The sequence below is a fragment of the Ictalurus furcatus genome, chromosome 2, assembly GCF_023375685.1.
Source record: "Ictalurus furcatus strain D&B chromosome 2, Billie_1.0, whole genome shotgun sequence".
Classification (NCBI taxonomy): domain Eukaryota; kingdom Metazoa; phylum Chordata; class Actinopteri; order Siluriformes; family Ictaluridae; genus Ictalurus; species Ictalurus furcatus.
The window spans coordinates 33799074-33816876 of NC_071256.1; the positions used below are offsets into that span (position 1 = coordinate 33799074).

Sequence of the window (17803 nt, forward strand, 5' to 3'; positions counted from 1 at the left end):
TTTTTCTTTTTTTCTTCTTTACTGTCTTCTTCTTCTTCTTCCTCATCTGCTGCTGCTTCTGTTTCATATTCAACTTCTTCTTACGCTGTATCTTCTTCTGCTTTTTCTTTTTCTTCTTCAGCTCCTTAGGTTCCTTCTTATTCTTTATCTTCTTCTGCTTCTATTTTTTCTGCAACTGTTTCCTCTTCCTCTTCTTCAAATTATGCTTCAAATGCATCTTTTTTTTTTTTTTTTAATGTCTATTGACTCTTACCATGACACTAAATACCAAGATTTTTCTTCATACTGTCTGGTTGTGCATTATTAATTCTGTATTCTTGATTGGCGGTTTGTCTAAGGCCTCTGCCATGGCCTCACTGGTCGTGTCCCAGCGGGATCTGGGTTGCCAGGCAACAGAGTTCATTCACCTGGATGAGGGATTAAACACCGACGACCCACGGGCTGCAGACTTTTGGAAACTTTTGGGAGGAAAAGCCTCTTACAGTGGTTAGAGATTCTCACAGCATCATCTTTTTCTTAAAATGTTCAAGTTATGACACATTGTGTTTGATTTGTGACTTTGTGTGTGTGTAGGCTGTTCAGATGACGATCAGCAGTATGAGACGACGATTACAGAATCGAACTGCGTGTACAATCTACAGGGAGACAGACTCCTCCCACATGAGCAGGGTTGGGCCTCTATGCCATGCCTCTCTCTGCTGGACTCCTCCCAGGTGATCGCTCACACACCGATGTAAAGTAGATGAAACTGGATTGCAGTTATTTACTAGACTTTTGAAGTTACCTTTTGTCTTTAATATCCAGACACTCTCCCACATTACTGGATGATGATTGTATTGTGTATCGAGCTGAATCTGTGTGTGACTGGCCTGCAAAATAATCAGACCTCAATTCATTAATCACCACAAACTCTAGCTGATTTGTGCCCGCAGTCAGTGGAAGAGTGGGCTGAAATTGACAGGTAACGGCTCAAGACGCTGCTGGATTTTTGTCAGGATTGGTAGTGTTATTGAGGCAAGTAATGGCACAGCCAAGTATTAGGAAAGAAATTCCACACACAGTATGACTAATTTTCACCTGCAGTTTCAAATCCAAATCCAACAAGTTTCCACATGGTATTGAGTTTTGGTGATTTTGCAGCTCAGTCAACGTGTCACAGTATTCATTCGTTGGACAATCATACGTACTATACACATTCCATTCCTCAACCTATTCAATATATACAATATGGCACTGTTATTGGTGAATGCTACTCATTTTTTCCCCCTCTGGGGATCTTAGATGAGTCATATTCCCTAACGATTCCTGCTTATTTATTTATTTATTTATTTATTTTTTGCTTCTCAGAGCCTGCTGTTCGACTTTGGCAGTGAGCTCTACTTGTGGCACGGGAAAGATGTTTCCCCCAGTGACAGGAAGCTGGCGTTGCATTTGGCTCAGCAGGTGTGGAGCGGAGATTACGACTACAGCAACTGCAGTATGAATCCCCTCGACCCCTTCGGGCGCAACACCCAGATTCAGAGGTGTGTTTGAATAAACACTCGGACAGCTAGGGATATAATGCGATAGGGATATTATTTATAGACGAGATGTTTTTGTGCACGTGTGTGGCTTTAGGAAGGGTGTAGGTCGGCCAGACTGGGCTCTGTTTGGCCGTGTGTTTGAGCAGAACGAGACCGTTCTCTTCAGGATGAAGTTTGCGGATTGGTGTAAAAAGGTGGAGGATGTGACCCTTAACGGACAGGAAGTCGAGCAGGTGAGCACACCAGCAGCGTACACTGAGTCATGAGATCTCACTAATCAAGTAATTACTCATACTCATTAATTATTTTATCGGGTCGACGTACATGTAGGTCACTTATGTATTCAATTGCACTTTGCATTTACTCAGTGATCGAGAGCACCGTAGACCATCACTATCCGCATACTATTAATTACATAAAGAATAAATCACTCTAGATTTATTGTTATAGGAAAATAATCAACAACAGGGTGATGCAAAGCGGAGTTTCCACCCCGAAGTTGATTATTCTTTAAATAACGGCATGTCCTGAAGTGCTTTATAACTTTTATACCACAGTGATTACAAATATTATTAATTAAACAGTTGTAGACGCCTTGTTTTATGTATTAATTAAACATAATTAAGGTTATGTCTACAAGTTAGTTATTTCTTTTGACCGTAACCTTCTCTAACTCTTTCTCTCCAGACTTCTTCTCTCGTAGACTGTCCCGCTGACACGTGGTCATGTGATGCCAAAGCCCTGTTTGCTGGAAAGTGCGTGTCAGGGGCAGAGCCTATCATTCTACACGGTGTGGACGTGCAGAGAGGGCGGGATTCGGTTACCCTTGGCGACGGCCAGCAGGCAAAGCTCAGCACCGTTTCTGTAGAAAGTTGGCACACTGGCTTGGGAGAAGATTGCAGAGTGGCTTCAGAGAGCATGGGGCAGTTACATGAGGACAACACGTACGCTATACGCTGGACGTACCGTCTCAGTGCTACGGGTGGGTTTGTGTGCGTGAGACGGTGGCTGATGGGACAATACGGGATCATTATTTATTTACACAGTATTACCCAAGTCCAGGTTTTTGACCTGTTATTCCTTTCGAAATATTTTTTACAATTTACAATTTTTGCATCGCTTACAATTTGTTTACATCCCAACTTTAAACTCTGCTCATTCATATCATTGTATAGAGTTTATCATATTATACTTTCCCCGTAGTGCCTAAAAACTCATTTTAAGGTTTATTGTGTGTCCTGGAATATATTTGTATTTATGTGTACGTGTGTGTAAATCACAAAAGGCATCCCTGAGGATCAAAGTTTGGACCAGGAAAGCTCCGCCCTTTTCATCTGGCAGGGACGGCTCTCGCAGATCAACGCACCAGACCTGTCCCTACCGTTATCCTTTGCGAATGAGCCTCGGGTGAACGTAAAGGAAGGGGAGGAGCCACCGTGTTTTCTGCAGCTTTTCCAAGGAGGGCTGGTTATTCGCAGACGACACAGCAAAAACGCAGGTCAGTATTTGTACACAACACGGCGCACTTAGAGCCCGTCTGCTGTATCGTGTATCAACCAACACAATAGTCAGAGCTGCTTCTGTCCAATCAGAATCAAGAATTCAACAGCATTGTGATGTGTGTGTGTGTGTGTGTGTGTGTGTGTGTGTGTGTATCTCAACAAAAAACGCTTATTCTGTTCTGTTGTGTGCGTTTTTGTTTTTATTTCAGGTGACTGGCGCCTCTTTTGTGTGAGGGGTGCTGTGCCTTTAGAGGCCAGTCTGTTCGAGGTGGAGTGCTGTACCTCCAGCCTGCGTTCTCGCGGTTCTGTGCTTCTGATAAACATCCAGCAGGCGGCGATTTACCTGTGGCACGGTTGCAAGGCCCACGCCAGTGCACGTCAAGTCGCCAAACACACCGTCCAGCAACTCACACACACGTAAGAATTGTGTAAAAAAATGTGCGAGGAACGCCCAAAACACAAAATTACTACATGACGACTATAAATTTTAAAAATTAGTTGCTTTATTTGAAGGTGTCCATCACATAGGACAACATTTTGACCCTGTGTAGAAATAGTGTTGCAACAGAGCATACGTTTTAACACACGGTACACATGGTGTTCGGTTTCGGACACCATCGCTTGCTAATTCATTGGCTAGCCCGAGTATGGATCTGTTTTTCTTGTGCTGAAACCAATAGCTAGTGTGGATAGTTTTGAATATGACGATTGTGTATTAGGCGTCCTCCCGAGATGGGATTGAGCAACAGCAGTCCGAACATTCAGGACGTAGAAGAAGGGGCGGAGCCTGCAGAGTTCTGGAACGCTATTGGGCCGCCGGATAGGAAGGCTTATGACTGCATGCTGCAAGGTGATGCTCTGAAATGTCCTAGAATATGACACGTATAGTAAGAAAATCCCTCATTTGAAATAAATTAATTGTGATAAATGAATGAATGCACACTTGTGTTCTTTATAGATCCTGGCAAGTACAACTTCACTCCCCGCCTCTTTCACCTGAATGTCCAATCGGGAATGTTCAAAGGGGAGGAGCTGTTATGCGCATCCAGGGCACCTGGGGTCGTCACAGCGATGCCCTTTTTTCAAGACTGCTTATACTCCGTGCCACAGCCAGGTGAGAGAGCGATGTGCAAAATACGCAATTGTACACATATGTTTGAAAGAGAGAGAGGTAGACACAAACTGCAAGGAAGACGGGAACTAAATTGTGAATGAGAGAGACAGGCAGGCAGAGAGAGAGAAAGAGAGGGGGACAGAGACTGCAAGAGAAACAGATACAGACATTGAGAGATAAACAGACTGCAAGATAGAGAGACAGAGTCTCGGAGAGAGAGAGAGACACAGGCTACAGAAGAGGGAGAGACAGACAGAGAAAGACACAGCTGTAAGAGAGATGGACTTAGAGATAGGGAGAGAGAGAGACAGAGAGACTGTGAAAGAGAAAGAGACAAAGTGACTGGTGAGAAAGACCGAGACTGCAGGAGAAAGAGAGCGATAGACATGGATATTGTGAAACAGTGAGACACACACACAGACTACAAGAGAGACGGAGAGACACACAGGCAGTGAGAGTGAGATAAAGTGAGAAAGAGAGGCAGAGACTTCAGGAGAAAGAGAGCGATAGACATGGATATTGTGAAAGAGTGAGACAGTGAGAGAGAGACACACACACACACGGACTGAAGAGAGACAGACACTGAGAGTGAGACAATAAGAGCAAGAGACAGACAAAGAGATGGTATCTGGGAAGTAGACGGTGATTTGCGCTCATCTCTGCAGCTCTGTTCCTGCTGGATAACTTTTTGGAAGTTTATCTATGGCAGAGCAGCTCGACTCAGAACTCACAGCGCCCCCACTGGGACACACAGAGGAAATGTGCCATGGAGACTGCGCTTCAGTACTGCAGAGGTCAGAGAAAGTGGCAATAAAAGTAGAAATGGGTTTGATGTTGTTTGTGTTCGTGATGGTGCCAGATGAATTTGGTTAATGTTCTGTGTGTGTGTGTGTGCGATACAGAGAGAAACCCCAGACGGCCTCCTATGGCTTATTTTCTCGAGGAAGGAGCCGAGCCTCTCACCTTCACTAATGTTTTCCCATCCTGGGAGAGACGAGTAACACAGGTCAGTAGGGCCTCATAATCATCTTCATCATATTCATCATCATCATCTTCTTCACAGTAGGGCTGCACGATAAAGTCTAAAATGAAGATCAAGATTATTTTACACATAACATGGGAATTTAACTTAAACCCTTCAACTGAATTTTCAGTTTATTCTCTACAATATTGTTTATTTATTTATTTATTTATTATTTATTTTTTAAAAACAGTTTAATTGATGCATGTTTTATTTAATCTGTGAGATTAGATTTTATCATTAACTGTTAGCTTTATTTCATTTCATTTTACTTAATTCTGTTATCATGTTGTATAATTGCAGTCACACCCCCCCCCATTTATTTATCTGTAATCATTGCACTTTATTAGTTTAAATCCTATTTCACATCAATACATCCTTGAAAAGCCACGCTCACGTTTGTTCCTCAGATGGATTTTTATCTTTTTAAATCCTGAATACAAACCCATTTTAACTGGAGAGCATGCTGTGATTGCTCGGGCAGCTGAAGCCTGCATGGGGAGCTTGTGATGTAATGCACCAGAGGAAATGATCTCTTAATGCCCAAGAATTAGCCAACGTTGGATATGCTCACTAATGTCGCTGTTGGTTGTGTTTTGTTTAATTAAAGAAGCTGAGCACGAGGGAAATATCATTAACTATGCGTCCCTGTGTCTTATGTAAAGTATTTCTGGGCATGCTGTTCTGGGAAAACGATAAGTGACAGGGTGGTGTGATGTAGCCAGACATGTTAAGATTACCACCCCGGTGTTGATTATTTTCCTCAAACAGCACGTCCTGAAGTGTTTGATTCCTCTAATGCAACAGCAATATCTCAGTGAGTGCAATTTTATTAAAGAACGACATGGTTGACTTTTTATCCGTTTATAGTTACATTTCACGAACCATGAAACAAGTTGGTTATCATTTACGTTCTAGCAGCTACCGTATAAACTGTTATTCCCTCACCAGCCTCGTTTCATTTTTGCAGTTTATTGAAGTTAATTAGGTTGAACTAAAAGTGTTCTAGAGAAACCCCAAAGCCTTACATCCCGAAGACGTTCCCATGTCTGAAAATGTAAAGTTACAGCTTTACCTCTGACTGTTCCAATACAATGAGAGATTTTTTCAAACCAGATATGTGGAGCATTTGCCATTCTGTACAAGTTGCTGTTATAGGAAATGAATCACCACCTTCTGGCCAATCAGATTTGAGAATCCAGGAGTAGTAGAAATCTGCATTAGGTTTTTCTTGGTGAGTTGAATCCATGACCGTTTGTGTGTGTGTGTGTGTGTGTGTGTGTGTGTGTGTGTGTGTGTGTGTGTGTGTGTGTGCGCGCACGTGTGCTCCCAGGTGCCCTCAGTGCAGAACAAGCTAACGTTAGTGCAGGATGCATTGGCTCTCCTCAACAGGACTCAGTTCTCTGTGCAGGATCTACTAAAAAGACCTTTACCAGACGGAGTGAACCCTCTGCACCTGGAGACCTATCTGTCTGACCATGACTTCCAGGTCAGTGGCTAAACTTTCATATCGAGGGTATGCATTTGAATGAAACGTCTTGAAATGTGTTGAACTTGTAGGGCATGTATAGGGTTTAGTGACACTCGCAATGTGCATACACATAAAATCTGGAATTCTTAATGAATGAAGGTGCGTGTGTCGTGTTTCTGCTATCAACAATTGTATTTTTTGTAACCGTCATCTCAATCAATGTATAGTTTAATTTAGAAAACGTTAAAAGCAAGCTTTCGGTGGGGTTTCTGAGGGGAGCAACAGGAAAGCATTCGCTCTATCGGCCGCAGATTGTAAATTCGAATCCTGACGACGATGCTATAGCCGTAAGCAGCTACCAACAAGGCACAATTAACTTTAAATAAATAAATGAGTAAAATAAAAATATTTTGATGTGGTCATCTTTGAGCGCCCCTTGAATAGCCTATGTTAGGCCTATAACTGACTGCTGAAAGAATGGAACACTTTGTAGCCTACAACTAAAAAGTGCATTGACAAGAGTGCAGAAAATGGTTCTATTGGGTTCTATACGGCTGATTATATTGGGGATATATACCGCTCACGTCCCTGTACACCTCGCGGAGTATTAGAGTAGATATAGTATCGTTAGATACGTTGTTAATGTTATGTTCCTTGATAGATTTAATTACTTTAAACTATAGATTAGTTCATTCAGTCCCCGCTGGTGTTTCCGTTTTGACCCTGTTTTCTGTGACCGCGACTTTGATTCCTGGTTTTCCTCCGTTTATGCCTGTTTGCCGGTCGCCCGATAACCCTTTGCCTGTCTTGACTAAGTTTTTTAGATTACGATTTGGATTTGTCTGCCTGCCCTTAAATAAATACGTCTTTACCTGCTTCCGTACTCTACTCCTTTACGTCTCGCGACGTGACAGAAATATGCTCCGGAACAGAAACAAAAAAGTAAACATCCGAAGTGCATGTAGCTCGTGCACGTAGCTCGCGCATGCGCGCGCCCCCTCGTCGAGGTCGTGACATTCGCGCGTCTCACTCTGGTTGCTAGGCTATTTGGTCGCGTCATCAAACACGTCATTGTTCGGTCACATTTATTCTGCATTGTCACTTAATAATAACTTCGGTTGCCGAACATTCGGTGCATCCCTACTATAACAGTCTCATTCACCAACAAAAGAAAGACAGTGCAAAACAGTGCCGTGCAATTCAAGTAGTTTTCTGCAAAAAAGCACAAACACTTCTGTTTTGTTTTGTAACACGGATTGCTACATGCTGTTTGTATTGAGGCCGCTAAACCACAAGGAGTTCCCATAGTTCCACATCTTGGCACTCCTATAATGTAATATTCTAGGGAGGATTGGGGACAAAATATTCAGACTCAAGAATGGTCATCCATTGATTTTCAATAAAATGGTGGTTGTGGTGCTTATTTAATATTATCTAGCATTAACATTATTTGTGCTTTGCAAATTTATCAATCAGTTAGAAAAAGTAAGAACTCTTAGAAGACTTTATTTCCTTGAATGCACGACATGCTCATGTCTCCAGCCATCTCACTTCGCTCACACAGATCCCAGAATTCTTAAAACCTAGAAAACTACTTGGAGTTTTCACATCATGACCTTTGTGGGTTTTTTTTTTTTTTTTAAGACGGTGGAAGCTGATAATTTACGGATACTCCCATGTGACGTGAATGCAGCGTTAGGGTTTAGAAATGTAAACTCGCACGAGAGATAAAGCATAAAGCAATACGTCTTTTGTTTGCAGGTGGTTTTAGGAATGAAGAGGAAAGACTACAACTCCTTGCCAGAGCTGCAGCAGTTAAACCTGAAAAAGAGCAAAGGCCTGTACTGAATCTGCATTTGAAAGAATACTGACCCAGAACTACTGAAGCAGTTTCAATTTCTATGTATTTTTTGTTGTTGTTTTTGAAATATTCCTATTTTCTTGTAATGCCACCCCTTTTTCCATGTACAGTTTAAAACCTAATGACTATGTAACAGTGAGTATGTGCGTGCGCACGTGTGTGTGTGTGTGTCTTTTGAGTGTGGTCAATTTAGTGCCTTACAGAAATTCATCCACTGATTTTAGCCAAAAGTCCAGGGAGCTAGGGAGGACTGCCTGCTTGTACTCACTCAACGGGTTTCAATTTCTTCTCTCTTACCAGCCAAAGCTGTTCTGTTTTCTTTCTCCTTCCTTTCGCTTTCTGCACTTTCTACCATCTTTTCCTCATCTCCATCACTAATGGAGATGTGAATGTAGGGGGGATGTGAGTTTAAAAACAAATAAATAAATCTCTAGTTGTTTTACTGACCAGGAATTAAATCTGGTATTTCTTATCAGCTATAAGAACACAAATAAACTGGAATGAAATGTTTTTTTCTCTATGAAACTTTAATTTAACTGTACATATTGGATTACAAGTGGAAGAAATACAACAGGAAATGGGGGGGGGGAAGTGAAAGGCTGCAGAGAAACAGCAACTAACTGAAACACAGTGGATATACAGGGATATAAAGGAATACTCGATCAATTCTTTAATCCAAACTTCACCACAGCTGGTGTGTGTGTGTGTGTGTGTGTGAGAGAGAGATTACCACAAACCATAAGTTCGACACATTTCCTGTGCTGAGAAAAGAACAATAAAACCTGCTTACTAAGGACAGGTGTATGAATAAATGTTAAAATTATACACATCTATATGATGTGGACTCAAAATGACAACTATTATCTGACTGCGATAAAGACGGAATAAAACACAGATAAGAGAACATTCCCCCAAAGCTGTTCTTATGGAGTTTAACCAATTTTCAAACGCTGGAGCAGTATAAGTTACAGTAAGTTTCCCAAACTGAGACAATTCTTTATTTACTTTAAATAATGGTGACTTTGGTAAAAAAAAACTTCCATTATTGCAGAATTTCAAGTTTGATTATTTTCTCAGTGCAGGGGAAAAATGAAAATTCTTGTTTGTTGTAATCACACGTATACTACAAGTGCAGTAGATGGAAAGTTTAAAAAAAAAAAAAAGGGGGGGGGGGCCCTTTAATGTGCTTATGAAATGGCTTGATTTGATTCCTATCTTGATGCTGATTTAGTTTTGATACAGAAAATCCAAAAGTGGCTTAGAACAAGGGTCTTCAATCTTCTCCACAAAGAGGCTTTCCATTCCAGCCAAGCAGGAGCCACACCTGATTCCACATGTCTAATCAGTTCATTTTAGTCTCCCATCAGATATCAGGTGTGCCGCCAATTTGGCTGGAATGAAAGCCTGTAACCACACCGGGTCTTCGCGGATAAAACTGACGATCCCTGGCTTAGAAAACCAGGTAAGTAATGCAGCTGAGAGTTTATAGTTAGTTTCCAGTGGTGTATGATTGTTCACTGCCATTTTGTTAAGATCAACTGACAGATTATGGATGACGAAGAATCACCATCTTTAACAAAACATTGTTTTGGAAAGAAAATAACGCACAGGAAGCTGCACGACCAAAACTACATGATCGTACTATGTCTGCTGTAAACCAGCTGCTACTGTAGATCACTACCTGCAGTTAATTTATGGGGGATGGCGGGACATACGCTTTCTAGAGAGATCCAAATGTGACAGTTGAAGGATGGAAGCTTCATCTAAACGGTTTCACTGCTTTCCCAGACATTATGAACTGAAAAAGTATCAAATAACAATATTTACAAAAGATGCTGCATTTTATTTGCATACAAAAAGCTCTAAAACACCAGTTTTAATTTCATGGCCACTTTAATAACAATGTTAGGCTGGCAGTGGTTAAGAGTTTTTGTTAATGTTTAAGCTGGTTGTGTTGGCATTTGTTCGGTGTGTAAGCAGTGTGGTGAGGTTTGGGAATTAGAGAGGCTTTAAATATCATGTGACTTTGGATTATAGTCCACAAAAAAATACAGTGTGTGTGTGTTTATGACTGGTAGTGTGTGGTATCTTTGTATTTGAACATGAATTTTTAATTTTGCTCTATACTGATACACTCTAGTGGTTCATTTCTAAACTAACTCCACACTTTATACGACATGAATACATAACTAAACACTTGTGAATACAGCATATTAAATCTATATGCATGTTTCATGTTCGCTATATACAAACATTTCGCTGATTGGAGGCAGGAACATGAATTTGGATTCGCTTTGCACTTATTGTGCCTACCAGCTACAATAATGAACACAACCAGAACAACAGATCCAACTATGAATACAGTTTAAGAGGTTTAAACTAGCATGCTATTTAAAAAAAAAAAAAAAGAGTTGGACAAGAATAGTAGTGCGCCTGATTGTTTAAACTAATTTACACTAATAGTGAAAAAGTAGAAAGTGATTGTAACTATTGCTAGAAGCAATGTAACATTAAAAAAAGGAGATAAAAAATGAGGTGTTTGTGCAAGAAAGGCTACGGTTAATTTAGGTGTGTGGATTGTATTTGACATTTTCCGTGTCACAGTCCCCTATTTTCTGAGTGTGTGTGTGTATTTGTGACTCAGATAGACTGCTCTCTTTCTGGTAGTCGTCTGTCGGGTTCTGATGCCAAGGCTGCCTCCCTGAGCACTACCATGTGATCCTCAGCTGCATGCAGCGATTGGTCGATCCAGTCCAGGCTGCCAGACATGTGACAGGCGTTCCGCGTCACCAGCACTAAGTGACTCACAGACAGCAGCAATGCTGTAGCCCTGAAAGGATATGCAGAAACTTTTTGAGAGCAGGAAGCACAGTGAAAACCCACCGTGTTTCAACCCCCCCCCCCCCCCCCCCCGGCGCCTCGACATGCACACAATGGCCAAAACTAAACCTATGCAAATCTGTAATTCGTTTTATTATTTCCTAAGTGAGAGTCAAACCTGTAAGATTACTTATAAGCTAAAAAGGAAATACAGTTACCTGGCATCGAGGAGGATTGGGTCCAGTGGGGGATACATCGACCGAACTACATCATCTACCCTGTGAAATCAGAGATGATGATGATGTATAGTATTCTCCACAGCTTAAAAATATGCTCTAGCTGGATAGTCTACTTTACAACGCGTGAACAACCATCTATCGACCGTCACCAAGCTGTAGGGTGACTGCCATAACCTGCCAATAAACATTAACATACTGTATAGTGAACATTTTACAGCTGTTAATGGTAGTAGATAAAATATAAACTTTGTTTAAAGTTCCATTTTGCATTATGGAATGTCCACGAAACAAACCATATCTCTTAACATATTTTTAAAGTTATTAACTTAAAACATTATTTTATTTCCTCACTCTCATGTTTTTCTTAATAATAATAATAATAATAATAATAATAAAAAAGACATAAAATGCCATATTACTGAGAAACCAGAAAGCGTGAACTCCTTTGTCCTGAAGACTTCCCAATGGCCTAAAACTTTCAAAACACCTACATTTACTGACACTGAGAATCACTTTCTCGCAGTCTAACGATGGTTTGCGAACTGTTTGCACCAAAGAGTACTGGAAGTTTATCACACCAAAATTAGGTTCCAGAAGTATATGCCCACTCACACTAAATATCTACTTTAAACGCATCCACCGTTTACACAATCATCACAATTTGGTGTTTGGATAATTTTATCAAACAAGAATGTGGTTGGCCAAAATGGCTGCTCCAATGACAATCACTTTAACATCATTCTGCCCTCTAGACTCCTCATCATAAGAATTGAAGGCAGAATTCATAGACCTCTCGTTCTGTTACCAAAGAGTTCATTTAAAACATGAGGCTTATGTTATTTGAACTTAAACGTATGAAGATATGGGCATGTATCAATGGAAAGAATTTCAGGTGAGACAGGTTTCCATTACTTGTTAGCACCATTAGCTCATAGCTCCAGCGCAGAACTAAAGAACCCGTCTTGGCTGAGCGACTACAGTTGGGGGAAAATTATAACCTGCCAAACTATTCCTTTAATAAATATGTAAAGAGCGATGAACTGAAGATTATTTATTTACTAAATGCACATGAACATGACTGGAGGTGTTTTGTTTGGTTTCCATTTCCGTTATTTACCTGGGGCTGATGCGTTTGGCCACCGTGATGATGTCACTAAGGCTGGCAGGGGCTTTTACCTTTGCTCCAGAGCCCATCGTCATGCCAACAAGTTTCTCTGTCAGAGTGTGGCATATCTGTATAAAGGCAATCAATATTCGAATGAACCAATCAGCAAAGAGCCGCTCTGAAAGCATGATAACTGCGTGTGATTACTGCAGAACTCAGACGTTTGAGAAGCACATGAATTACCTTCAGGATGGAGATACAATGAGACACTAGACCGCTGGAGATAGACGAAAAAGAGAAAGACAGACAGAGATCACCAAAGGTGTGATGAGAAGACGGCTGATAAGTGTGATATTATGCTGAACTTGGGTATAATTATCATTATGACTGCAGAGAAGGACATGTTGAAGTGGCCATACGAGGCATCTTCAATCCACTCCTCGTTCTCTAGGATGGCTTCGATGTGCGGGTTGGTGATGACCACGTCGTCCAGCTCCAACTCTGACGGCTCGCTCTGGGTCTCCATCGCTCCAATCAGATCCACTGTGGGCCTGAGAGGGGAAATGAATATTAAAGCTTGAGTAGTGAAAGTGAAATAACGGCTTCGAGGACTGGGTACTTCATCTCGAGGACTGCAAGAACTACAGCATAGTCGAATCTTGGAATGAAAAGAATGTTGGAAAGGGAATAGTGAATACATGAACTTTGATCGTTTTCTGATGAGATACTCAGAGACGTGGCTTCTCGGGAATAATAAAACTGGAGAAGTTAAAAATAATAACGCTTTTGTATTTACTTGGACTCGAAGTGATGCAGCAGGTTGGGCCGATGGCAGTAACGATGGCGACACACGACCACCAGCGCCACGAACGATGCCAGGAAAACGGTGGCCAACACTCCGATGGCCACAATAACCACCGTCTCCATCGTGATGTGTCGGCTGCAGGGTTTTAGAGGTTTTACGCAGATGTAGTCTGGGGTTCATCTGAAGGAACAGAGGCCAAATTTCAAACATTTAAGATATGAGTTGCTTTAAAAAGTAGGCTTTAGGTAGTTTATGAGGAACTGTCAAAACTTCAAACGCATGTGGTTCTGGACTCGAGAAGGAAAAAACACAGTTTTAAAAGACTCATTTGTTTGCATGTAGAATTCAATACACTTCGTTTCTCCTGTCTGCATTATAAAGGTCGACTAATATAGTTTTGCCACGCTGGAACCCAATTCCAATTCGCACTGTGAAAGGTACGAGTTGGCCTTTAAGTGCAAAAAGTTCAAACAGACAAAAATAGCATTCAAACATTTTAATGGAATAGCCTTTTGTGCAACAGTCTCAACTGTGAGTGCAACAAATAAATAAATAAACAAATAAATAAATAATGTAAAAAAGAGAAGAAAAAAAATTAATTAATTGAGACCCCCAGTCAATTTCTCAGCATCTATAAACACATCCCGGTTCACTGCATCTCAAAAGAGGCAGTATGACCTTACACGCATATAAATCTAATCGTTCATGAATTTACAAAACAGTAACATCTACCCTTTAATAATGAACCCTATTTAAACACTCCATAATGTGAATCCACACCTGCTCTCTAAGATCTCTTTATTTTAATGAACGAGTGTGTATACAGTGTGTGTGTGGGAGTGAGCATGTATTTACCAGGACCACACCTATCGAACCTTTACCCATGAGTAAGTTGATTATTAACGTCTCCCACATTAACTCTGGCGTGTTTACAGACTGTAACACCGTCAGTACTGTACAGTGTGTTACTGTGCTCGCTTCATTCTCAAAAAGAAACTTTACTGTTACTGCTAAAGCATAGTCTTCTGGATACATTTAATAGCTAGTGTGTATTAGGTGTGGGGGCAGATTGCATTTCTGTTTTACTCTCGGTTTTACAAGATCAGAGAATGTGAACTAGCAGATTATTCGTATTCCTTATTTATGTTCCAGCTTCACAGGATTCACATTAGTTATTAAATAATAAATACAAACCTGCACATTTTATGTGCAAAGATTTCTCCTCAAATTCACTGCCCTGAGGCTTGATCATCAATTATTTATTTTTAAATATAACGCATTATTAATCATTTGTATTATATATATATATATAAATTTTATAATTTGATTCACTTCCTCATTTTGGAAACATTCTGGACCCTGCTAATATTTCTTTCTTCTTGTTTTTCTTATTTTATTGCTCTTTACTCCATATGATTTGAAACACCATGAAGTCGCACAGTGCCACCATTGTGTTCGAAATATATGTGTGTGTGTGTGTGTGTGTGTGTGTATAGCTGTGAAATGAAATCAAATTAATATTACACTGAAAACAATCATTTCAAATGTACGACCTAAGATTTTAAACATGATTTGTCTGTTCATTTATATTTTTAAATCAAAGTTTGATTTGTTTCTGTCCTCGGCTGGCTGAACTCTCTAATGCTGATTTATTTTCTGAAATTCTGTTTCTGAATGCTGTAATTCTTTAAGAGGATCTATTCAACCCACCCAGACTGTATCAGCCCTCCGCAATATCTTACAGCGTTGCCAGATTAATCGGCTAAAATATAGCTGTATCTCATATCTGGAGGCCAGTGTCGTTAAAAAAATGACTCCTTTCCCATCGTACTGTAACTTAGAATTGTGATTATATGAAAAGATAAGGAAAGAAATCACGTCTTCCTTTTTTTTCTTTCTATTTGTAGTTCTGATACAACGTGAAGTGGAAATGCTAAACATGTAGGTTATTTAATTATATATTTTTTAGAATATGATTCAGCCATTTCCCCCCTATTATTATTATTATTATTATTATCATCATTATTATTATTATTATTTAAACCATTTTTTAACAAATAACACTTTGTGCAACGGATGTTACTATCACAAAGTTAAATTATTTTCCTATGACGGCCCGTTCCAAAGTGTTTATTCCACTTATACCACAGCAACTGGTCAATGATTACAACTTTTTTATTTGTTAAAGCATGGATTATTTATTAAAGCATTGTACTTTTTGCAGTTTATAACATTAACTAGATTTAATGTTGTGAGATTTTATATATATATATATATATATATATATATATATATATCTTTCTTTAAAAACTACCAAGCTTTATTATTATTTTTAACTGAAGCACTTATAGTATAAATATAATAAAACACAGTTCTAACAACAACAAAAAATACAATCAAGTGTTTTTACATGTACGCATTTCTATTAAAAAAATAAATAAAAATCCAATTAAATTTAGGATTGACTAACTCTTCAGTTTGTTCTAAGATCAGATCATTATTTGAAATTCCAACCAAAAATCTTTTGCTGGTTTCGGCTCAATACCATTCCTGGGTACTGTACTGGTGCAATCTCTAGTTACAGCAGATATAAACTGACCAAATAAATAAATAAACACAGCTTGCCATGTTACTAAGAATAGACCTTTCATGTTACAACTCGACCTCTGACCCTCACAACACTCCGACATTGGCTCCTCGTTATTTACCTGCATTGTTAATCCCTTACACGCCAAATCGCAGACTGCGCTCCTCACGGTGTAATCTGTTAACTGTTCCACAAACCAGCTTAAGATCTATGGGTCACGAGGCTTTTTCTGTCTATGCTCCTTCCCTTTGGAACTCTCTTCCTCTCGAACTTGGGGAAGCTCAGACCTTTGACATATTTAAAGCTCAACTCAACTTACTTTTTTTAAACTAGCATTTGCTTGCTGATGTCTAATTTTATTATTATTATTATTATTATTATTATTATTATTATTATTATTATCTATCATTATTATTTTTTCTTCTGTGTACTGCTTATTTTCCGTACAGCACTTTGAGAAGCTGCTTTTAAAGGTGCTCTATAAAAGTTTATTATTATTATTATTATTATTATTGTACAACCCTAAAGGGCACTGTATTATTTGTGACAAATTATTCATTTATTAATAACTTGCATCAATATTATTTATAAGCTGGTTTAACTTCAGAATAAGTGCACTATTAAAAATAAATAACCCATTAGTCTCTGTCTGTGAAAGATTGTATGCAAGGTTGGGTCAGTATACTGTAGGCATTATGTTATGTAAAAGGTAGTGCACTTTTTCTGACACACTATTTAGTATGCTAGGGTGTGATTTAGGACACGACTTCAGTCTCAGATAAACGCCATTACAAACTATGAGAGAAAATATACAAAATAGTCCTGTTAGTTGTGGCTAATGTTTATATTATCTGGTGTTTTAGTCTGAGTTGAAAGTTTTATATTTTAAGGTTAAAAAAAAAAAAAAAAAAAAAAAAGCAGAATTTTTTTTTTTTTAAAGCACAAAGTAAAAAGCAACTTTTTTCCCTCCCTCCTCAAATCTACTCTATATTAAAACTCATCATGTTAGGACATTTTCCCGGTCTAGACTGTCATCAATTCACACTAAAACACAACTTTCAGAATAAAATAGTAGATAAATACTTGAATACTCCAACACTTGGAAGTCTTACCTGTAGTCCTCCATTTTGACGCGTTTGTCTCGCGAAAACAAAGCAGCTGGACGGTGCGCGCGCGGCCGGAGACAGCGCGGAGAGCTCCGGAATGAGAGCGCGCGCGATGGAGGAGACGGGTTGCCAGATTGGATTGATGGGTTTCCTAGCAACCGTTCACACTAATGCTGCAGAAAAAAATCCCGGATTGTATCATTAAAATGAAAATAGTCAGTGTGTCGAAGTTGTGTATGTGTGTCACACAAAATGAATACATTTGATAAAATCCATTTATATTATATATATATATATATATATATATATATATATATATATATATATATATATATATATATATATATATATATTATGGTAATTCTTAAGTCACAAAAAATGTGAATATATTTGCAAACTGCAATCTACACATTCATAACCGAATTCATTCTCACATGATTGGATTTACAAATGCATAGGCTAAATCAATTCACATTCACAAAGTACGATTCACAAATGCGGAACACAATTCATAAATACACATAAATGTTTGTAAATGTCGTTTTACGTTTATAAATTAAATAATTGAATCTGCATTTGCAAATCGTCAAGTGTGTTGCTTTGGGTTTGTGTGAGTGCTACAGGGATGATGTGTTTTTGTAGTCCAACC

The 17803-nt window shown here is 39.3% G+C and overlaps 2 protein-coding genes across 8 annotated transcripts in view; one reads left to right on the top strand and one right to left on the bottom strand.

Moving 5' to 3' along the window:
- svilc (supervillin c) overlaps positions 1–9001 on the top strand; it is a 41306-nt gene extending 32305 nt beyond the window's left edge. For 6 of the 7 annotated variants that reach the window (XM_053616150.1, XM_053616140.1, XM_053616182.1 and 3 more), the window contains 13 exons: positions 339–486; positions 574–713; positions 1348–1523; positions 1618–1756; positions 2211–2505; positions 2809–3021; positions 3235–3442; positions 3745–3875; positions 3984–4139; positions 4805–4933; positions 5042–5145; positions 6494–6649; positions 8393–8938. In XM_053616150.1, coding sequence (XP_053472125.1) covers positions 339–486; positions 574–713; positions 1348–1523; positions 1618–1756; positions 2211–2505; positions 2809–3021; positions 3235–3442; positions 3745–3875; positions 3984–4139; positions 4805–4933; positions 5042–5145; positions 6494–6649; positions 8393–8479 — 2082 coding nt within the window. In that variant the 3' untranslated portion in view covers positions 8480–8938. Of the gene's footprint in view, positions 1–338; positions 487–573; positions 714–1347; positions 1524–1617; positions 1757–2210; positions 2506–2808; positions 3022–3234; positions 3443–3744; positions 3876–3983; positions 4140–4804; positions 4934–5041; positions 5146–6493; positions 6650–8392 lie in introns of all 7 variants that reach the window. The other variant, XM_053616165.1, reaches the window with a different exon arrangement.
- Positions 9002–9087: 86 nt separating this feature from the next.
- Positions 9088–17334, bottom strand: tmem98 (transmembrane protein 98). Its single transcript, XM_053616200.1, has 7 exons — positions 17161–17334; positions 13453–13641; positions 13076–13207; positions 12900–12933; positions 12669–12784; positions 11531–11590; positions 9088–11322 (listed from the first exon to the last, which is right to left on the bottom strand). The coding sequence occupies exons 2-7, from the start codon at positions 13581–13583 to the stop codon at positions 11133–11135; spliced, it is 663 nt and encodes a 220-aa protein (XP_053472175.1). The 5' UTR covers positions 13584–13641; positions 17161–17334; the 3' UTR covers positions 9088–11132.
- Positions 17335–17803: the final 469 nt, after the last annotated feature.

Excerpts from the sequence above, each read along its gene's own strand:
- tmem98 (XM_053616200.1), bottom strand. The coding sequence starts at position 13,583 with ATGGAGACGGTGGTTATTGTGGCCATCGGAGTGTTGGCCACCGTTTTC. Across the intron at positions 13,208-13,452 it reads CTGCATCACTTCGAGTCCAA|GCCCACAGTGGATCTGATTG; the intron begins GTAAATACAAAA and ends TTCCCCTCTCAG. Across the intron at positions 11,591-12,668 it reads GCCAAACGCATCAGCCCCAG|GGTAGATGATGTAGTTCGGT; the intron begins GTAAATAACGGA and ends CTGATTTCACAG.